The sequence below is a fragment of the Nerophis lumbriciformis genome, linkage group LG38 (genome assembly GCF_033978685.3).
Source record: "Nerophis lumbriciformis linkage group LG38, RoL_Nlum_v2.1, whole genome shotgun sequence".
In the NCBI taxonomy this organism is placed as follows: domain Eukaryota; kingdom Metazoa; phylum Chordata; class Actinopteri; order Syngnathiformes; family Syngnathidae; genus Nerophis; species Nerophis lumbriciformis.
In genome coordinates, this window is record NC_084585.2 from 16,270,455 (window position 1) to 16,292,548 (window position 22,094).

At 39.4% G+C, this 22,094-nt stretch overlaps 2 protein-coding genes across 2 annotated transcripts in view; one reads left to right on the plus strand and one right to left on the minus strand.

The window, feature by feature from the left end:
* On the plus strand, positions 1 to 19,989 carry rab44 (RAB44, member RAS oncogene family). The gene is made up of 10 exons (XM_061932597.1): positions 1 to 28; positions 153 to 4,702; positions 7,063 to 7,115; positions 7,238 to 7,326; positions 7,503 to 7,628; positions 7,714 to 7,795; positions 11,042 to 11,156; positions 14,309 to 14,410; positions 14,470 to 14,546; positions 14,626 to 19,989. The coding sequence occupies exons 2-10, from the start codon at positions 173 to 175 to the stop codon at positions 14,708 to 14,710; spliced, it is 5,259 nt and encodes a 1,752-aa protein (XP_061788581.1). The 5' UTR covers positions 1 to 28; positions 153 to 172; the 3' UTR covers positions 14,711 to 19,989.
* The window catches only part of trub2 (TruB pseudouridine (psi) synthase family member 2), a 24,281-nt gene continuing 18,819 nt past the window's right edge, over positions 16,633 to 22,094 (minus strand). Inside the window, exon 9 of the mRNA XM_061932600.2 lies at positions 16,633 to 20,453. Coding sequence (XP_061788584.1) covers positions 20,179 to 20,453 — 275 coding nt within the window. The 3' untranslated portion in view covers positions 16,633 to 20,178. The remainder of the gene's footprint in view (positions 20,454 to 22,094) is intronic.

Here is a 22,094-nt window from a genome sequence, read left to right on the forward strand (position 1 = left end):
CTGTCCGAGGGAACAGAAGTTTATCAGGGTAAGTGCAATAGATTATTTGTTCAAGTGACGAAATTGGCAAGACCATATTCTTTTTATAGCTTTGAAATAGATTTATACCGGCTAGAAATACTGCCTTAAAATTTTTTTCTTGGCTGCAAAAGTCGCAGGAGAAGAGATAATCATGCCTGGCCCCAGTGGGAAAAAGAGACTTGGCTCTCGGCGGAAGATGGTCAAACACGAAATGCCTGAGAATTTTACTTCATCACACCAGTCACCTGAACCACAACCTGAAGAAAGTACTGATGAAACACTCTTGGAAACTGATACACTTTCATCAGGGCAGAAAGCCAACAGAAGAAGGCTGGGCTCAAATCAACAAAGTCAAGGAAGTTATGAAGTTGAGCAGTCTGCTACTGTATCATACCACAAACCTACGGAGGACGTTGAGCAAAATGCCAGTAGAGAACAACTCCAAGCAACACAAATGATACCAACGGAACAAGCTCTTAAAGGGGGATCTAATAAGGCAGATGAGTACGATGCAATGTATGGGGCACATTTTTATACAGCCGCCACATTTGATGACACTTTGGATGCTGTAGATCCTGATGTGGAAATGCTTCAACCAAGAAATGAGACATTGCATTTGAATCACAATGCAGAAGAGAGTGGCTTTGGACTGGTTGTTGAGCCCTGTAAACCAGTGGAACACACAGGCAGTACTGCCGAAGTGGTTGTTTCCAGTACACATTCTACTGATGAGCAACAGCAGAAAGAGCAAGCAGAGGTACATAATAATCCAATAACAAATGACACCGAAAAGGAAATGATGAAAGAAACAGACCGGTTACCTCTTGTCGAACATTCAACAGAGGGCAGCAACTTTCGGAAAGGACCAGAGAGAGCCCTTTACAATAGTGACTACAGTGAAAATTATGAAATTGAATGTTGTGTTGAGCAACCAGACTATTCATTAGCAATAAAGGAACGTCCTGCAAATGAGGAACATGAGCATTTTGACATTTCAGAAGTGCAAGGTGCTCAGCATTCAAACACAGTACATGAAAATGTTAAATCATCAGAAACGGACCAAGATGAACGCTTTGAAATATTGACACACGGCCATAGAGAACATACTGATGAAACTATTGAACATTTAAAAAATGAAACTATGGACATGGCCATGCATCGATCTGAATTGGTTGTGCAAAGCCGTAATGATTCAGATATACATTCATATGAACAACAAGAAGATCATCTTTCAAAAGATGACAATGCAGAGGTTCTACACAAGGGAGGTGAAAATGATCCAATTTATAATACCAATACAGAGGTATTGACCAATGTTGACAATACAGGACATACACCAACCCAGGAACATGACGTTAATGTTCAAGCGGCCTATGATGAACTGTGTGCTAAAAGAGCTGGTAGTGAAATTGAGGAGGGTGAATTGGTTTTACAAAGTGTGCAACCAAAGAAAAGGTTTGTTGTCAACTCTCAAAGTGAGGGCAACAGTTTGAGTGCAGATGAGCAAAAAGCGCCCCTCTGTCCAACCAGAAGCAGGAGAAAACTAGGCTTTAGTCGACGGAACAAAGGAAGTAGTGTAGAGGTATTTGACACAAACAGTGACTCCAAAAATGATGCCGTTGGAAAGATGGATGATAATAATCTTCCTGAATTTGCAAGAGTTGCAGCTGAATTGACGTTAGGGGAAACCTTGCTAATAAAAAACTATTTAGAAACCATTCAAAGTGAAAATGTGTGTGATTTAATTAAAAATGCACATGTACCGGTAGACTCGGAGTTAAAAACTTCAAACATACATTCAACTGTAGCCCAACCCTTAACTGAACAATCCAATTCCAGAGAGACGCCAGTGGAGGAACATCTTTCTAAAGTTAAAATTGAAACACAAGTAAAGGAAAACCCAACTTTCTTTACACAAAATGGAGCCCTACAGGAGGGCTGTTTGGTGAGTCAACCACGTGTGGATGCAACAGAGTTAAGCAGCCTAAATGATGCAGAATTTGAAGACCATCAAGCAAAAGCAACACTTGTATCACCTAAAGCAGAAACCTCAACATATGATGTGCAACGTGAGCAGGTTGACACAGTTTTAGTTAATGAGGTTAGGTCACCAAAAACAGACCAAAAAGTGGATTCTGAAATGTTGATTCATGAGGTTAAAGAAGATATTGATGAAAATATTAAACATCTGGTTGAGGAAATTGTGGAATTTGAAACTCATCAATCTCATGATTCAACTTTGAATTCAAATCATATATCGGAAGAGGGATCAATGAAAGGAGACAACATGGAGGTTTTGAACCAGAGCGACACAAATTATTCATTTATCAAAATGATGGATTTGATTAACAAAGATAAAAAAGAACATTTACAACCTCAGGAACATTACTTTGAACCTCAAATGATGTCTGATGAGAAACTAAGTGCAGAAAGAGGCATTAGTGGAATTGAGGGGAGTGAATTGACTTCACAAAGTGTTCAACAAGACAAAAGTTTTGACATTACCCACCATAACGAAGACACCAATTTAGATGAGCTAAGAGAATTTTTCCATCCAAATAAAAACAGGAGAAAACTTGGTTCTAGTCGACGGAACAAAATAAGTCCTGTAAAGATTTTTGACACATACATTGAATCGGAGAACGATATAGCCAGAAAGGCAGGAGATGATCATGATCTTCAAGAGACTGTCACATCTACACTGGAAACCACAGATCAAGAAAACACGAGCTGCGATAAAGATGCACACACTGAGAGCAGTGTAGCAAAAACCACAATAGTGTCACCAAAAGAGGAAATGTCAACAAAGCTGTGTCACTGTTTCAGCTCTTCTGAAAGCTACAATGCTCAGAGGTTAGAGGAAGATGTCCAGAAAATGCACATGGTTTACCCTGTAGAAGTTAATGAAGTTGATCAGACTGATCACTTCCTAGCACAGGCTTGCGTTTCTGTTGAAACCGTGCAAACAGATGCTCCTTTGACGTATAAATCCTACAAGGAACTCCTGGCAGAAGGTACTTCGAATACTGGAGATGAAACAGTGACAATCGAGGTGACAGTACAACACGCGTCCCAAAAACAAATTGATGCACGCTTTAAACCCACTGAGCAATTGGAAGGTAAAGTAGCAGATCGAGAGGAAGACATTTCTCCAAAGTTGGACAAAGAGGATCTTCCTGAACCTGAGGGGGAAGACACAGACAATCCAATGTGTTGCACCAATAGCACTTTGAATGAGGCACAGGAAACCTTTCAGCACCAAAACCTACAGGCTGTGTCTCTGAAGAAAAGGTTGCTAACAGATAATGTGATGGCGCCTGAAAAATATGAACTAAAAAAGAATGTGGCCAATGCTGACAAGGACGAAGTTGAACAACAGCAAGGAGGATTTGAGGAGAAACCAAACAAAGCCTTTGATTTGAAGGAAAACTGCACTACAGTACCAGAAGTGGGTGCATGTGACACTGGCATCCCTAACGCAGTGGATACATGTCAGGACCAGCAGGCGCTACATGAGGAAAGTCTGAACTGGCAAGTAAAAAACAACGCCAATAAAAGAAAGATGGGCTCCACTCGTAAGCGTCAAATAAACAGGAAGCAAGAGGCACAGATGGACAGCTTGCACGCAGAACTTGATATGAGAAGTTTGGAGAACATGGAAGTGCCGGAGGATGTATCACAGAAGGAAGCTTTTGAAAATCAAACGACAGATTCATTGTGTGAAGAAGGGCAGGAAATGAACAAGGACGAGGATGATGATAACCAGGAGCTTCCCAGCACTACTGGTGAAAGTCACATATCAGCCACAGAGGCCCTGGCTGTCCTTCCAGAACAGGCGTCATGCTGTCATACAGAAGATGCTAATCCCCTTACTTTCCAGGTAGATGATCTAAGCGGAAATGAGAAATGTATTGACACATTTGAACCTGATCATGTTGCAGGCTTTGAGGTTCACATTAAAACCTTGGTTGACACTGAGCTGTATTCAAGTTCTGAGACTACACAAAATAAGGGAAATGTACCACAGCTCAAAGACCTAAAGACCTCACATTCCGAAAAGCATGTGGAAGCTCAAACAAATACAGAAGTATTAAAGACTGAGAGTGTGGGAGCTCCTGATAAAAACACAGAGACAAAGAGTCCAAAATTGAGCTCGACACACAGAAAACGAAAGATGGGTTCCAGTCGCAGAAATTTGGGGACCATATCAAAAGGGGACTTGGATCAAAAGTTGGATATGAACAAAGAGGCTTCAGTCACGGTCCATGTCCAAGATGTCATGTTTGAAAGCGCCAGTAAGAGTGAAGACAAAGACCTGACACTTCTTGTACAACACAAAAACACAGCACCCAAAGAGAATGTTGTCCTCAGTCACACTGGTGACACACAAAACAAAGCCCCGATACATCGAAAAAACAAGGAACATATAACTTCAGAGCATCATCTGGCTCCACACGATGATTTAAAAGAAACTTCGCCTAAACTTGAAGTGATGTCAGAACTGGCACCTGAAGGGAGAAGAAGGAAACTGGGATCCCACCGTAAGTCACGAGAGGGACACCAAACTCAACTTAGCCAAAGTAAAGGAGAGGACTCGTTGGTGAAAAGTCAGCCACAAACTTTGACAACAATCACAGACGAACATGATGATGGAATCATTCAAAGCTACAAAGACTCACAGGTAAGAGGAAAAGTATGTACTGGACATTAAGGCTGCACGATTAATCCAAAGAGAATTAACATCAAGGTTTTAATCGGTGCGGTAAATAACCGCAAGAGGCTGAGGTGTTTTTTCTCTGCCATCACAGGCATTTGAGTGACAGCAATGTTCGCCTATCAGAATTGTTGAGCCTCCCGTTTGTTCGTCTCTTGCTTCAAACAGGAAGGAACAGGTCTTACTTTGTGCATGGCGTTTTGTGCCTGAGTGCGTTTATTTACCAGTGAAATTAACTGAACAGAGCCACCCCTCTTTTCACTCATCAATCTTTGTCTCAATAGAGGCTAGAGCTGGGCGCCACCGCCAACACACACCAGGGTTTCCACAGTGCATTAAAAATCCTTAAATGGATTTTGAGAAAATTAAGGCCTAAAATGGCATTAAGAAGCATTAAATGTGATGTCCAGAAGCATTAAAAAAAATGTAATACAATTGTAGGACTTGGCCGGTAGTCAATACGTCAATCAAACGATGAATGAAAATGAACTTAACGTTGCGGTCATCAATAAATTGCTTCGTCTGTGTGTTTTTCTTCGGCTCTGGCTTTAAAACTGGATAACAAAAGGAGGCAAGAAAAGCGGGGCTTTCATAGCGGACACTCAGCTGAACGACAAAATCAAAAGACTCTGCGGGTCCAAACATTGCCATTCTTTTGTCACTGAAGATGTGTAGTCTTTAACTCTGACATTATGTCATGTTAATGAGGAAGCTGAGCACGGCTCATTTATTTCAGTGTTCTCCAGTTCAACACACGAGCTAACTTGGCGAACATTAGCAACAGTCGAGACGCAGGCAACGACATGACCTAGGATGAACAAACAAGGCAATTCTCACAACAGACCTCAACTCTTATTTTTTTACATTCTCAGTAAATGAATAATAATAGTTCCTTCGGCTGCCTGACACTTTCAACATAACTTGCTATCTACTGTACCCATTTTAAACAAGTGTGAGGGTGTACGATACGATCTAATCATTTTTTAATTGCATCTAAAGGGCTTATTGGCCTTTTTCCAAATTTTATTCCATGACATTTTTTTTAATTATTTACTTCATTCATCCATTTTCAAACATATGCATTATTTGATTGATGTTCATTTATTATTTCATAAAACCTTAACTATTCTTTTAATTGTATACTAATTGGAAAACGTATCCACCAGTTTGTGGCTAATATAAGGCATATTTTTTAAGGATATGCATGTTTACATGTTTCAAAGGGATAACATTTTTAAAATGACTTCTGGGTATATTATATTGATCAACTAATTCAGAATTGGAAGTTTATTTAGAGGCCTTAAAGAAAATGGATGGATGGAAGTGCAGTTCTAACTCTAAGTCTAAGTTAATAGTGAGCCAATTCTAATTCACTAGATAACAGTTCATGTAAATTATTCAACATTATTATTGTCAAATGCTTACAATTGTCTGTATACAGACAATTGTAAACTTTTGACTGTAAATAACTATATGTAGTCAGACATGGGTTTTCCATGTTTTAAGTGGCTTTAAAAAGCATTAAATTAGATTTGCTGATACCCGTAGAAATCCTGCACACAGTACAGAGAGCCATGCGACTCACCCTGTGAGAAGTGCCGCAAACTAACAAAAATTAGGAGGAAAAAAAATGTGATTACAAAGTCAAATGTCGGCTGGACGATTTACACTCATCTCACGGACGAATGAGCGAAAATGCCATTGCGATCACATGATGGCAATTAACAAAAAGACAACTGGTAAAAGAATGCACTTCAATATGTTCAATAACTATTTAGGTACATTTTTTGTTAACAGAAATGAGTCAGTTGTGTACCTTACAAAAACAGTACAACGGTAAACAATTTTGCAGTAATGAGAAAAAAGTATATATCCTTTTAAATGGTTTCTTGCATTATTATTATACAGAAATTATAAACACTGTATTGGTTTTATTGAATATTTCTTCAGTTAAATAGCATGGTGTAGACAGAAGTTTTGAGTCTGTCTGCATATAGACAAATATTTTTGAAAGTAAATTATTGCTTATTGTTCTAATGTGTTGCACCTTGAGACAAGTATATGTTGACAGTCTAAAAGTAACTTGTCTTCCATCACTCGTTAGTTTTGCATTTTTATGTATAAAATATAAAATTGCAAATCGAATCGCAATTTTGGAGAAAAAAATCGCAATTCGTTTTTTTTCCTCAAAATCGTGCGGCCCTAATGGACATACAATACAACAATAGTTTATTTTATAATATAAATGTACAACATATATTTGTATTTTCCCCTCCCTACAAAGTCACATGTATAAATGCTGCAAATAAAACATTGTGCTTCTTCAGAATCATGAAAGTGACATCAAGCCATCCGACATCATTACCTCAAAGTCTGCCAGGTCAGTGTCCTACATGCATACACACTGTACACACACACAAGGTTACAGCTGCACAATTCATTTTCACTATTGTGTAATCTTGCTCGTACACTGGCATGTTTTGTTTTTCTGCTTTTATACAGAAGCAAGACCTCTCAGGAAGTCACTTCATCTCATGACCACTATAATCAAGTCCTCCTAGGTCAAGATACCCAGAAGAATATTTCTTCAGGTAAACAGAATATCGTTGTGATATTGGAAATAGCAATGTCATCTAATTAAATCCATTAGAAGAGGAATGTATTACCAATGTTGCCTATCCAAAACTAATACTGCTGTGAGAGAACTGTTCTTTGAACAATATGTTATTACTTATTCAGTTATTTAAAAAAAATTTAAATTCTGCAGGTAACTTTGACGTGAGAGCACAAGCCTACAACGTTGTCATGATCGGAGACAGCTGCGTGGGCAAGACCTCTTTCATGAGACGAGCTCAGAATGGCAAGTTTTATCCGGATATGCCTGCGTCTGTGGGTAAGGGCTTTGAACATTTTCACAATGTTATCATAAATATACAGTACAAAAACACTTAGAACTATGTCATTTGTGTGTTTGGAAGGTCTGGATACATGTATGTGGACTGTGGTCGTGGAAGGGAAACTTGTGGTGCTCCAGTTATGGGATACAGCAGGTCAAGAAAGGTGAGATCAAAATATATCTGCACTACAGAAATTAGTTTACAAACTATTGTGGTGGTCAATTTGTGTCTTTATTATGAAAGGTTGTTTTTTTTTTTACACTGAATTTATGTAACCAAATTTTAAGCGTTTGAATTTTGTGAACTGAATTTTTTTGTGTTTAAAAATATAGTTTGTGAAAATACAATGTTTTTAACTTCCATCCATCCATCCATTCATCTTCTATTGCGTATCCGAAGTCGGGTCACGGGGGCAGCAGCCTAAGTAAAGAAGCCCAGACTTCCCTCTCCCCAGTTACTTCGTCCAGCTCTTCCCAGGGGAGCCCGAGGCGTTCCCAGGGCAGCTGGGAGACATAGTCTCTCCAACGTGTCCTGGGTCTTCCCCCGTGGTCTCCTACCAGTAGACGCACCCTAAATACCTCCCCAGGGAGGCGTTCGCGTTTTTTTATGAAATATCACAGTATCTAAATTATCTACAAAACCAAAACCAGTGAAGTTGGCACTTTGTGTAAATCGTAAATAAAAACAGAGGACAATGATTTGCTAATCCTTTTCAACCTATATTCAATTGAATACACTGCAAAGACAAGATACTTAACTTTCGAACTTGTGATTTTTGGAAATATTAGCTCATTTTGAATTTTTGCCTGCAACATGTTTCAAAAAAGCTGGCACATGTCGCAAAAAAGATTGAGAAAGTTGAGGAATGCTCATCAAACACTTATTTGGAACATCACACAGGTCAACAGGCTAATTGGGAACAGGTGGGTGCCATGATTGGGTATAAAAGCAGCTTCCATGAAATGCTCAGTCATTCACAAACAAGGATGGGGCGAGGGTAAACCACTTTGTGAACAAATTGTCCAACAGTTTAAGAACAACATTTCTCAACGAGCTATTGCAAGGAATTTAGGGATTTCACCATCAACGGTCCGTAATATCATCAAAAGGTTCAGAGAATCTGGAGAAAACACTGCACGTAAGCGGCAAGGCCGAAAACCAACATTGAATGCCGTGACCTTTGATACCTCAGGCGGTACTGCATCAAAAAGCGACATCAGTGTGTAAAGGATATCACCACATGGGCTCAGGAACACTTCAGAAAACCACTGTCAGTAACTACAGTTTGTCGCTACATCTGTAAGTGCAAGTTAAAACTCTACTATGCAAAGCGAAAGCCATTCATCAACAACACCCAGAAGCGTTTCGCTGGGCCCGAGCTCATCTAAGATGGACTGATGCAAAGTGTAAAAGTGTTCTGTGGTCTGACGAGTCCACATTTCAAATTGATTTTGGAAACTGTGGACGTCGTGTCCTCCGGACCAAAGAGGAAAAGAACCATCCGGCGCAAAGTTCAAAAGCCAGCATCTGTGATGGTATGGGGGTGTATTAGTGCCCAAAGTAACTTATACATCTGTGAAGGCACCATTAATGCTGAAAGGTACATACAAGTTTTGGAGCAGCATATGTTGCCATCCAAGCAACGTCCTTTTCATAGACGCCCCTGCTTATTTCAGCAAGACAATGCCAAGCCACATTCTGCATGTGTTACAACAGCGTGGCTTTAAACATAACCCGTTAACTGCTGCCAATCAAATGGTGAATAAGATACTCTTTAGGGTTCATATGTTTGTAAATCTGATTGTGATGAAGTCAGTGCCTCACCAGCCATGAACCTCACCGCACGTCACTGCAATTTGGTGCTTGTGTTTTAAATATATGAATATTGTGACCCCCAGCTAATTTGTCAGTGAAAGTCAGAGTCCATGGCCACAAGCATCAGCCACACTTACACACATCTGGTTTTGCTGAAATTGCTGTATTTATGTTTTTAAAGAAATTAAAGTAATTTAATTGTCCCAAATTACCAAGAAAGTCAGTTTCTGGGAATTTGTCTTTCTTGTCTCAAACTTGACAAGCCAAAATTATTGAAGCATTAAAAGCATTGTCAACTTCTAAGCGTTTACATTTGTCACAGACTACTTGTCTTTTATTTCTCATAACACAGTGATGTCAAACATGCGGCCCCGTGGGCCGGACAAGGCCCACGAGATGAGTTTGCTAAGTGTAAAATTGAGCTGCATTTTTAAACTAAAGAAACTGCTGTTCTAAATGAGTCCACTGGGTGTTGCAATAGTATGCAAGGAAAATGGGTTACACAAGTATACCAAGCAGGAGGTATGTGCTAAAGCGGGCCGTGACTCCTCCCCCTCAACCCGAAGTAAAAGAAACAGAAGTACAAGAAACAATTGGCAACCCCACTACAAATGCTGCATGAGACACTGCACCTTGATATAGTTCTGTGAAAATTATTGTCTTCTTTGCAAATTTAAATGGTAAATGGGTTATACTTGTATGGCGCTTTTCTACCTTCAAGGTACTCAAAGCGCTTTGACGCTATTACCACATCCACACACTGATGGCGGGAGCTGCCATGCAAGGCCCTAACCACGACCCATCAGGAGCAAGGGTGAAGTGTCTTGCTCAAGGACACAATGGACGTGACGAGGTTGGTAGAAGGTGGGGATTGAACCAGGAACCCTCAGGTTGCTAGCACAGCCATTCTACCAACCACGCCACACCGTCCCCCCAAAAATGTAAGAAATTGAACAGAGGAAATGACAAATGAGGTAGTTGATACATAGAAGCGTTTTTATTTATGCTTTATTTTGTTTTTGTTCAACCTTAGATGGGCTGTGACTTAAAGTTGAATTGCTTCGTAGAAACACTGAGATGAAGTCTAAGTTCATTGTGTTCTTCATGGTGTTTTTGAAACCGCACCAATTTTTTCCTCAGAATGTTCAATTAACTTGAAGTGTTTTGTCAAGAGGATTATTTAATTGGGGGTTAAATCACCAAAAATGATTCCCGGGTGCGGGCACCGCTGCTGCTCACTGCTCCCCTCACCTCCCAGGGGGTGATCAAGGGTGATGGGTCAAATGCAGATAATAATTTTGCCACACCTAGTGTGTGTGTGACTATCAGTGGTACTTTAACTTGAACTTTATTTGTGATATTTACATTTTCAGAATGTGCCTGCTCTATTTTGGGCCAAAGTAAAACAAACTGAAGTTGTCGTAGTTGTATTTTTAAGTTATTATGCCATGATGTTCCCTGTCCGGCCCACGTGGGAATAGATTTTCCTCCAAGCGGCCCCTGAGCCAAAATGAGTTTGACACCCCTGTCATAACACATGTTCATACTTTAATGTCACCTAACCTTTTTACATTCATTCATTTTTCATTTTAAGGTTTCACAGTGTCACCAAGCAGCTCTTTCATAAAGCGCATGCATTTCTCCTGATGTACGACATCACTTCCTGGCAAAGCTTCACCTCAGTTCACTTCTGGGCAAGTTGCATTCAGGTTAGTGTTTGCTCACTTATTACTCCTCCAGGGGGCTAGTTTTTATGTTAGGTAGCAACATCTCAAAAAGGTATGGGCGGATTTTGACGAAACTTTAAGGAAACGTCAGAAACAGGATAAGGAACAAGTGATTGGATTTTGGGGGTGATCCGGATCATTTCTACTGTGTTACCTTACTATTTATTTCTTTATTTCAGACCCAGGGGGATGCATTACACAGAAAGAAAACAAAGCAATAGAAGTTGTGAGGGGAAAAAATTACAAAATGATAAAGCCCTCCACAATCTGAAATGGCTGACTTGCAGGCATGTTCGCTAATGGTTCCACGATCTGGAAGAGAGTCGTTACAAGGCATAACTTCTGTGTGTGTAAAATACTAGCGCCCCCGCCACCCTCCACCCACAAAGACAAAGCGTAGAGAACAGATTTTGATGAAATTCTGAGGAAATGTCAGAAATGGGATAACACCTATCCAATCCAATCCACTTAATTTATATAGCACATTTAAACAACAAAAATGTTTCCAAAGTGCTGCACAAAAATATTAAAAACAAGATTCAAATATTATCCTTAGCTCCACCAATGACGGAATAAAAACAAAATAAATAAATATAAAACCAATATTAAAATAAATATCATTAAAACGATTTTAAAGGGTAAAACCAATTACAACAATAAATAGAAATACAAATGTAAAAACACACGTAGTGTTAAAAGCCAGAGAATAAAAGTGGGTCTTAAGACGAGACTTAAAACACTCAACTGTGGGAGCAGTTCCAACATGGAGGGGCAGAGTGTTCCAGAGCTTAGGGCCGACCACAGAGAAGGCCCTGTCTCCCCTGGTTTTAAGTCTGGTCTTGGGCACCACGAGCTGGAGCTGGCTCTCGGACCTCAGAGCGCGCGCAGGAGTTTGGATGAGGTCCGAGATATAATGAGGTGCCAGTCCATGCAAAGCTTTAAAAGCAAACAGCAACATTTTTAAATCAATTCTCTGATACCTGATAACATTTTGGGGGTGATCTGAATCACTGTCTGGGTATTTTTTTAAAGGCTTCTTTACATTTGGGAAATAGGGCCTGGCAGCAGTCAGCACTTTTAAATATTAAACTCAACATGGACATATACGGTGAAAGCAGTTAAAATTTAGAGAAAAAAATGTGTCTGGTGTCGGATTTTTAGGAAAGTTGCTCAAATGTGATGATCTTGTTAAATATAATACATCAATAATCTCATATAAGGCATTTAACAAATTATTGCTGCCTAATATACAACGGTTTTTTTATGAGACGAGTGCAGGCTCATAACTTGAGAGGCTTTGGATATTTCTCATTGCCTAGAGCTCAAACCACTCATAAACGTTTTTGTGTGTCTTTATGCGGAGTAAAACTATGGAACAAACTGGTCTTACAACACAAGCAATGCCAAACTATTAATTGATTTAAACTATTATACAAACATGGGGTCTGGTTCAAATATAGAGATGAGGTTCTTTAATTAGACCTGCTGTTGTACTCTGTCTCAAAGTGTTAACATGTGCTCAATGTTTCCTTACCATTATTGCTATGTTGTCTATTACCATTGTTGGTATATTCATTCTTCCTACATTGTTGATACAAATTATTGTTACAGTGTAATAATTATTGTTACCTGTGGTAATGCCACTATGATACAACATCTGTATAATCTTTAAACAAAGTAACAGTGATACTCAATGTATTAATCACTGAATTGAGAACTGGGGGTGGACTTAAATAAAGTTATCTTCTTCCCACTCCCTTTCAGGCAAAACTGGACAATCATGCTTCATGCTTACATACTGTACATTACCTTTTGTGTTATATTAATTTATATCATTACGTGTTGTCTACCATGTACTTTTTTTTTGTTGATGTCATTGCCTGAAATAAATGAATAAATAAAAACAATTAAATGAATGAAAATACAAAACCTCACAATAATGTCTGATTGAATGCTAAAAACGTTATGACAGACTGCCTTAAAAAACGTTTTTACTGCTGAATGAATGAAGTCAGGCGAAGCTCCGCCTTTTTTTTTTTTTTTTTATCCGTCCTGGCCGCTTTTAAAACCGAGGAGTTGATTTTTTATTTCTTCCGTTCCGAATGTACATGAAAATAAAGAATGTGGTATTTACAATATTAACCATGAGCGATAAAACACTGAATATAGACAACATATGAACGTCACACCCCCTATCCATCGACATTTTACAATCAAGCGAAATGCAACAAACAGCAAAATATAAACGCGAAGGGTAAAAAAAACAAACCACCTACTATCTGATATATCACTAAGCTTTAGAACTTCGTAGTAAAAATCTCCTTCCGCGTCTGTCCCTGACACCCGCATTTCAGGCTGGCCGCTCTGGAAACACTCTGTGGAAACGATCCCCACCCACACTGCTTGGTGCCACGTTTGAGCTGATGTGACTTAGATTACCATAGTAACTAATTAGATTACCATAGTAACTAGTACATCATGCAAAAGCGCAGATTCCCACCATTGAAATACTTTGTATAGTTCAAGACTTACGGTCATTTGAAAACATCACTGCACATCATAATGGAAGCTACAGTTTCCAACTTAAAAATGTAAAAAAAAATATTTGGGAATGTCCGGCGGGCCAGATTGAAAAGCTTAACGGGCCTTAATTTGCGCAGGTCTGCTTTAGAGGCTTCTGAAGGCCTCCAAAGCAGAGAAGTGTACAGTAATTAACGTGCATACTGTGCTGTGTGTCTGAAGCAAGTTGGCCTGTAAAGTATGAAAAACGCTGAGTTGAGAATGTCCACATGAAATAAAATCAGAAGAATCAGAATCAGCTTTATTGTCATTACGCAGGGTAACGAGATTGAGGCCATTCCATCCAGTGCGATGTGTGCATGCAAGAAAACAATGTGTAAATACCGGTATATAAAAATATAAAAAATATAAAAGTGCAAAGAAAGGTGTGGAAGAGAACAGTGTACACTCTATACTCTCTGTACAATGTACACTCTATACACTCTGCGCAAAATGTACACCCTATACACCCTGCATGATGCAAAATGCAAAATGATACCACATGAAATAAAATGATCAGAAAATATGCCTCCCAATCCAAGTAAAGATCCTTCTTGTGTTCTGTTTGTCTGTAGGAAGGGGCTGTGGAAAAGAACATTCCCATTTTACTTGTCGGAAATAAAAGCGACAACGTGCGACGCTGCGTTAAAACAGAAGATGGGCAGAATGTTGCAAAGGTAATGGCTCTGGGAAAAGCAGATAATACTTTGTTTAGTGGTAACTTTGGCTTTGCTAGGAGTTCAATGCAGATTTCATGGAGTGCAGCGCGGTCACTGGTGACAACGTGATTCAGTCTCTGGAGGCAGTTGCCAGGTAATACACCGCCTGTGTGTGTGTGTGTGTGTGTGACGTACAGTATGTCTTTAATATTCAAGTGTGTCATTGTCGTCAGGTTGTTGAGTCAGACGGTTGGTGGACAAGAGGAAAGCGTGGTGTTACACAAAGAGCCCACAAAGAAAACATCAGGATGTTGCTGAACGCGTGAAGTGGTGCAATGTGGTACATCTCGGGGTTGGTTTGCTTTGTAAAGGTGCATTTCAGCCATTTAACTGGCTGCAGCTTTAGGTACGCTTGCAATAATTGCGCTGCTTTGCGCTTATCAGAATCGCATGCTCCTTCGTGACGACAATAATATCCCACCCGACATCTTTTTGGCTCCTTTCTACTGTAGGCTAAAATTAATTTGATTAATGTGTAGTTGCTCCACCTGGTGAATAAGATTACTTTCTCCTGCCCATTTTGTTTTCTATACATTTATTCTGCAACAGAAATTCTCATCCTGTGGAGAAACACTTGTGAAAGTAGACCTCATATTATCATACATACTGTATAACATCTGCAGATGTACACATGTATTTTTTTTTTAATTGAGCTTTTATTTAACCAGGTACAATCCCATTGAGATCAAAGATTTTACAAGGGAGACCTGGGGCCGTATTTATCAAGCGTCTTAGAGTGCCATTTTACACTTAAGTCCTGAGAATTTGCGAAATTTAGTCCTACTCTCAAACTTAAGAATAAAAGCTATTTATCAACTTTCTTAAGTCTAAGAATCACTCCTACTCTCCACGATATTCAAGAGACCTTCAGAGGTGTCCTAAGTGGTTAGGAGTTGCCAGCGGGGGATGGCACTGAGGCGAGAGAGACGTGCGGAAGGATGTCCTGGCTTTGTTTGATGACGAGCAGCTGATCAAACGGTATCGTTTAGACAGAGCGGGGTATTATTTTTGTCACAGATTTATTAATAAGGGGCGTCATCTCATCAGCAACATCACGCAGCAGAGCTTTCACAGCAGAACTAAAGGTCATCACAATGCTTCGATATCTCGCCACTGGGAAAATGAATTGGAAAGAAAAGGAAACATTTATTTTTGATTCATTGCCAATATCGTTTGTTTGTTTTGTATTATTTTGTAGTTTATTGTCAAAATATACACTCCCATTGTCCACTTAAATATTTCTAAGATATTTCTTTATTCTTAGACAAGGGATTCCCTTCCGTGATTGGTCATTTCTATGGACACAGAAATGACGTCACCTAAAATTCCGTTTACGGCACATAGTAATGTCGTAATTCAGCTCTGAGTGTGACACTTAAGATTCAGTCCTACACTTTTCTGAAAGTGTGAGTAAGACGCTTGATAACTAACTTTTAAGTGCAGCTTTCAGCGAAGAATTTCTTTACTCATAAGTCAACTCTTAGCAGACTTCTTAGGAGTAATTCTAAGACGCTTGATAAATACGGCCCCTGGCCAAGAGGGCAGCAGCAAGGTTACATTAAAAACAGTAAACACATAAAACATCACATTTACAACATCAAAACTTGCTCACATGACACATGTGCATACAGACAAGGTAGACTGCAGTCCTTTCACAGAAGCTTTAAACTCATTCAATGTAACAAGGGTTTGAAGTTTAATATTCGATTGTAGGTTATTCCAAGCCATCGGTGCTGAAAACCTAAATGCTTTCTTGCCCAGTTCAGTTCTTACTTTGGGGACGACAAATTGCAGAACATTCATTGAACGAAGATTGTGACTTCCTTGTTTCTTTGTTCAAATACAAGACAGATAAGATGGAGTGATACCCAGAATAGTTTTGTAGATGAACACATACCACATGAGCACATAAAGATGTCCAGTGAGTATAACACACAATGGTGAGTAAGGGGAGCGCAGTTAGTGATGAATCTCAGTGCCCCGTGGTACATACTATCCAGCTTGTGCAAACAACCAGCAGTAGCATTCATGTACAACACATCTCCATAGTCAATAACAGGTAAAAAGGTTGTTTCCACCAATTTCTGTTTCACAGTAAAAGAAAAGCAAGACTTGTTTCTATACTACAATCCCAGTAAAAGTTTTTTTTTTTTTTTTTTTTTTACAACATATTTAATGTGCTCCTTAAAACTCAAGTGGTGATCAATCCAAAATCCGAAATATTTAAAAGAAGATACTAACGCAATGTGTTGCCCATTTCTTGTTAAAATGTTCTCACACAGTGCTTATCTTACAGTTTTTGATGTGGTAAAGAACATACACTTTGTTTTCTCTGCATTTAAAAGCAGTTGAAGATAGCAAAGTTGTTATTGTACTTTTGTCAAATGCATGTTGTAAATATTTAAAGCCAGGCATCAGTAGGAGTGGGTGCTGTGCAGTATATGACAGTATCATCAGCGTAGAAATGGAAAGTTGAGTTCGGAATATTCTGTCCAAGATTATTTATGTAAATAGTGAATAATAATGGGCCCAACACAGAACCTTGAGGGACACCCTTTTTCACTTGCAGTACATTCGAGGAGGAACCCTCTATCTGAACAGCCTGAGTTCTACTTGTGAGGTAATTTGCAAACCATCCAACTGCTTGCTGAGAAAAACCAATAGCTGAAAGACGTTTGATAAAAATTACATGATCAACAGTATCAAATGTAGGGCTCTAACTAACAACTAATTTGATAATCGATTAATCTGTCGATTATTACTTCGATTAATATTTGGATAAAAGAGACAAACTACATTTCTATCCTTTCCAATATTGTATTGAAAAAAAAACCAGCATACTGGCACCATGCTTCTTTTGATTATTGTTTCTCAGCTGTTTGTAAATGTAAATGTTGCAGTTTAAAAAAAAAAAAGGAGCCTCTGCACATGCGCATAGCATAGATCCAACGAACCGATGACTAAATTAATCGCCAACTACTTTTATAATCGATTTTAATCGATTAGTTGTTGCAGCCCTAATCAAATGCCTTTGAAAAGTCAATAAAGAGGGACAGACAGCACTGCTTCTTGCCAAGAGCTTCAGTTACATCGTTTATAAACTTCATAGCAGCGGTAACAGTACTGTGATTTTTGCGAAAACCTGACTGAAATGGTGACAGAATAAAGTTGGTCTCCAAAAAATCTTTTATCTGTTCACTGACAAGGGATTCAAGCACTTTTGCCAGAACAGAGTTCAGAGATCGGTCTGTAATTATTTAGATTACTAGGGTCACCTCCTTTTAATAGGGGGAGTACAAAGGCAGATTTCCAATCCAAGGGGATTTCATTTGAAATTAGAGTAAGGTTAAAAATGTGAGTCAGTGGTCCTGCTATAATTTCAGCTGCCAACTTTAGGAAGAGCGGCTCCAACTTATCTGAGCCAGCTGGCTTTCTAGGTTTAAGTTGTTATAGAGCCCTCATGACCTCTGTTGTGGTAAAGGGCGTAAAGTTAAAAACCTGGGTATTTTCAACGGTTCTTTCCATTGTTGTGGCCATCGTGTATTTGTACAATATTCTACTGTGTGTGCATATGAAGTCATCCTTCGTTTATCGCTATTAATTCCAGACCTACAATACAGGCCAAAAGTTTGGACACACCTCATTTCAATGTGTTTTCTTTATTTTCATGACTAATTACATTGTAGATTGTCACTGAAGGCATCACAACTACGACACCTCTTGAAGCTCATCGAGAGAATGCCAAGAGTGTGCAAAACAGTAATCAGAGCAAAGGGTGGCTATTTTGAAGAAACTAGAATATAAAACATGTTTTCAGTTATTCCACCTTTTTTTTTTAAGTACATAAATCCACATGTGTTCATTCATAGTTTTGATGCCTTTAGTGACAATCTACAATGTAAATAGTCATGAAAATAAAGAAAACCCATTGAATGAGAGGGTGTGTCCAAACTTTTGGCCTGTACTGTGTATGTGAATTTCTGCGATGTAAAAAAAATCTTATTTATTGAATATTTTCATAGAGCATAAAACGTCTATTAGAGTCCTCTCGACATGAAGTAACACACATATAGTCACATTTACACTTGTTTTACCCAATAGTGGATATAAAATACATACTGTAATATGTATGACATATTGTACAGTAATACTCATAATACATTTTTTAAGTGAATTATTGTGAAGTGAATAATATTTATATAGCGCTTTTCTCTAGAGACTCAAAGCGCTTTACATAGTGAAACCCATTATCTACAGTTAAACCAGTGTGGGTGGCACTGGGAGCAGGTGGGTAAAGTGTTAAGCACAAGAGCACAAAAGTGACTAGGATGGCGAAAGCGGGGATCGAATCTGAAACCCTTAAGTTGCTGGCACGGCCGCGCTACTAACCGAGCCACAACCTGTTAAAATACAGTAAATTGTTCAATGATGATAGGTATTGTAATATATTGCACAGCATAAGATTTATGATTAGTTAATTTAGCCATTGCTATGCTTGAATGCTCAATTTAGATCAAAAACAGGTAACATTTGGCTATTTTGATGTGGCAGCTTTCTCAAAAGTTGCAATCTTTTGTGGCATTTTTTTTTTATAACATTGAATCAACTTGTGATTTTATGAATGTACTATTGCTGTTTTTAAGTGTTCCTTGCAATCTTGTGTTTTTGAGGTTAAGGTTACAACCAAAATTGTAAACAAATACGGTATTGATGTTTTACTCATTTTATTACAGCACAGACCTAAAAGTAAACATCCAGTGGTAGTAAAAACATACTCAGAACTCATTGTCAAATTATCATACTGCTTTCATTATTTATAATTACAGATAGAAACACCACCAAAGGCTTCCTTTGTGTCGTGTCTGCAACTTACACTTGTTCTGTCAATTTTATTTTTTGTTCCGCTTTAGGTGTTTGTCCATCTTAAAATTGTGTTCACGGTCCAACACTTACTCCACACGTTGAGACCAATCTATAGCACTAAATGTTCATGGTAAATGAGAGCCAATGAGATATCATCACACGTCAACATCTCTAACAAATGTAAATGCTGTCTCTTAACAACGTCCCCATTGCAAATATGTTCTTGGCTTACCCTGGATCAACAACTTCTTCTACACAAGAAACAAACATAAGTTTTGACTAGACAGTTGACGTGCGCGTTTGAGCGCCGCTAAGACATTTGATTGGCAAAAATTACACTGATTTGGAAAAATATGGGGGAAAGTTGCATGGTTGCACATACTACGCAGAATTGGTTGAGTTTGCATGAATTCCTAGAGACTAAAATGTGCTCAATATAAATATTTTTGACTAATATAGACAGTAGTGTCATGTGAAACATATGTGATGATTTTTTAGATCAATATATTTTGAAATAGAGTGATAAAACAAAGCACCTAGTGGCGGCTATATTACAGATGCAGGTCACTGAATAATTCATAGCAATAAAACTCTGGTGTAAATTGTACCTTCTTTGTGTCGCAAACTAAATGTGTTACTGCTTAATAAACTACAAACTGTCTCTTGTTCTTTTATTTGATGTGTGTCCTTGTGGTCGTACTTCCAGACAGACAAAGCCAACAGTGTCCTCCCTTAGAGCAACTAGTCCTGCGATGGCATCATCAGGCCTCCAACAGAACAACAATATCAAAAAGTACTTCTTAAGTTCCGATCCCAGGATTGTCACATCCACTTTTCAGTATACCTTCGTCTTTAGAGAAGCTTCATCTAGACTGCAGTTCTTCTCTGGTGGTAGCGTCTTGTTGCTCCTGGGATTTGTACTCTTGTTTCCCTTGTCTGTGACCAGCGTGGTACTGTCGGATGGCGCTTAAGACATCAGCGGGCTTCCAGCGGTCGCGGGTAAGAGCGTCCTGCAGGGTGAAAGTGCCATCTCTCGTGCGGCGAACTCCCTTGCAGAAGGCCGTGCTGCGCAACTCCAGTCCGATCTCGTGCACCACTTTGCGGAGGTATTTCTGCGTTTCGTTTAGGCATTGTACCTCTAAGAAAATAAAAACAATTTGGTGAGTTAAAACGGTTAATACCTTGTCCAAAAGTAGGGGTGTCTTGGTACAACTTTATCACTTTGGATAAGCTAGCAGCACCAACTATAGTACCGTATTTTTCGGAGTATAAGTCGCACCTGCCGAAAATGCATAATAACGAAGGAAAAAAAACATGTACCGTATTTTCCGCACTATAAGGCGCACCTAAAAACCACAAATTTTCTCAAAAGCTAACAGTGCGCCTTATAACCCGGTGCGCTTTATTACGATTAATTTTCATAAAGTTTCGATCTCGCAACTTCGGTAAACAGCCGCCATCTTTTTTCCCGGTAGAACAGGAAGCGCTTCTTCTTCTACGCAAGCAACCGCCAAGGAAAGCACCCGCCCCCATAGAACAGGAAGCGCTTTAAGCAACCACCCGCCCCCGGAAGAAGAAGAAAAAACGCGCGGATATCACCGTACGTTTCATTTCCTGTTTACATCTGTAAAGACCACAAAATGGCTCCTACAAAGGACAAGGATCCGGTTCATAAAAAGACGCAATCTCTCCATCCGCACACGGATTACTACCGTATTTCACAGCAACTGATATTCCTGTGGAACGGGAGCACGTACGGTGAATATTCGCACCACAGGGAATGAGAAGTCATCCTTCACTGTGGTTCTAGCTTGCCATGCTAATGGCCAGAAACTTCCTCCCATGGTGATATTCAAAAGGAAGACCTTGCCAAAAGAGACCTTTCCAGCCGGCGTCATCATAAAAGCTAACTCGAAGGGATGGATGGATGAAGAAAAGATGAGCGAGTGGTTAAGGGAAGTTTACGCGAAGAGGCCGGGTGGCTTTTTTCACACAGCTCCGAAGGCGAACACACCTTCACTAAGACGGGCAGACAGCGCCGGTCGACATACGCCAACATCTGCCAGTGGATCGTAAATGCCTGGGCAGATAGTTTCGGTCACAACTGTGGTCCGAGCTTTCCGGAAGGCAGGATTCACAGAACTGCTGCACAACAACAGCGACACTGAATCCGATGACTTCGACGAGGCGGAGCCGGCCATTTTTGGATCCCACGCTTGCGCAACTTTTCAATTCGGACACCGAAGACGAAGAATTCGAAGGATTTACGAATGAAGAATAACTTCAGAAGGTGAGCGCTATGTTTATTTTGTGTGTTGTGACATTAACGTTCGAGCAACATTATGTTGCTATTTATTGCTCTACACCATTTTGAATTTTACTATGTTTGTGATTGCACATTTGCGTACATTTTGGGACAGAGTTGTTAGAACGCTGGTTTTCAATATATTATTAAAGTTTGACTGAACTATCTGACTGTTTTTTTGACATTCACTTTAGCGCAGCGTTTTTTTGACATTCACTTTAGCGCAGCGTAGGCGCGGCTTATAGCCCGGGGCGGCTTATTGGTGGACAAAATTATGAAATATGTAATTCATAGAAGGTGCGGCTAATAATCCGGTGCGCCTTATAGTGCGGAAAATACGGTATAACTCGCACTGGAGCCCGGCCAAACTATGAAAAAAACTGCGACTTATAGTCCGAAAAATACGGTACATCATTTTTATAATTTTGTAGTTTGGAACGTTAGAAAAGTTTTGATCAAGTGAAATTAGTCCAA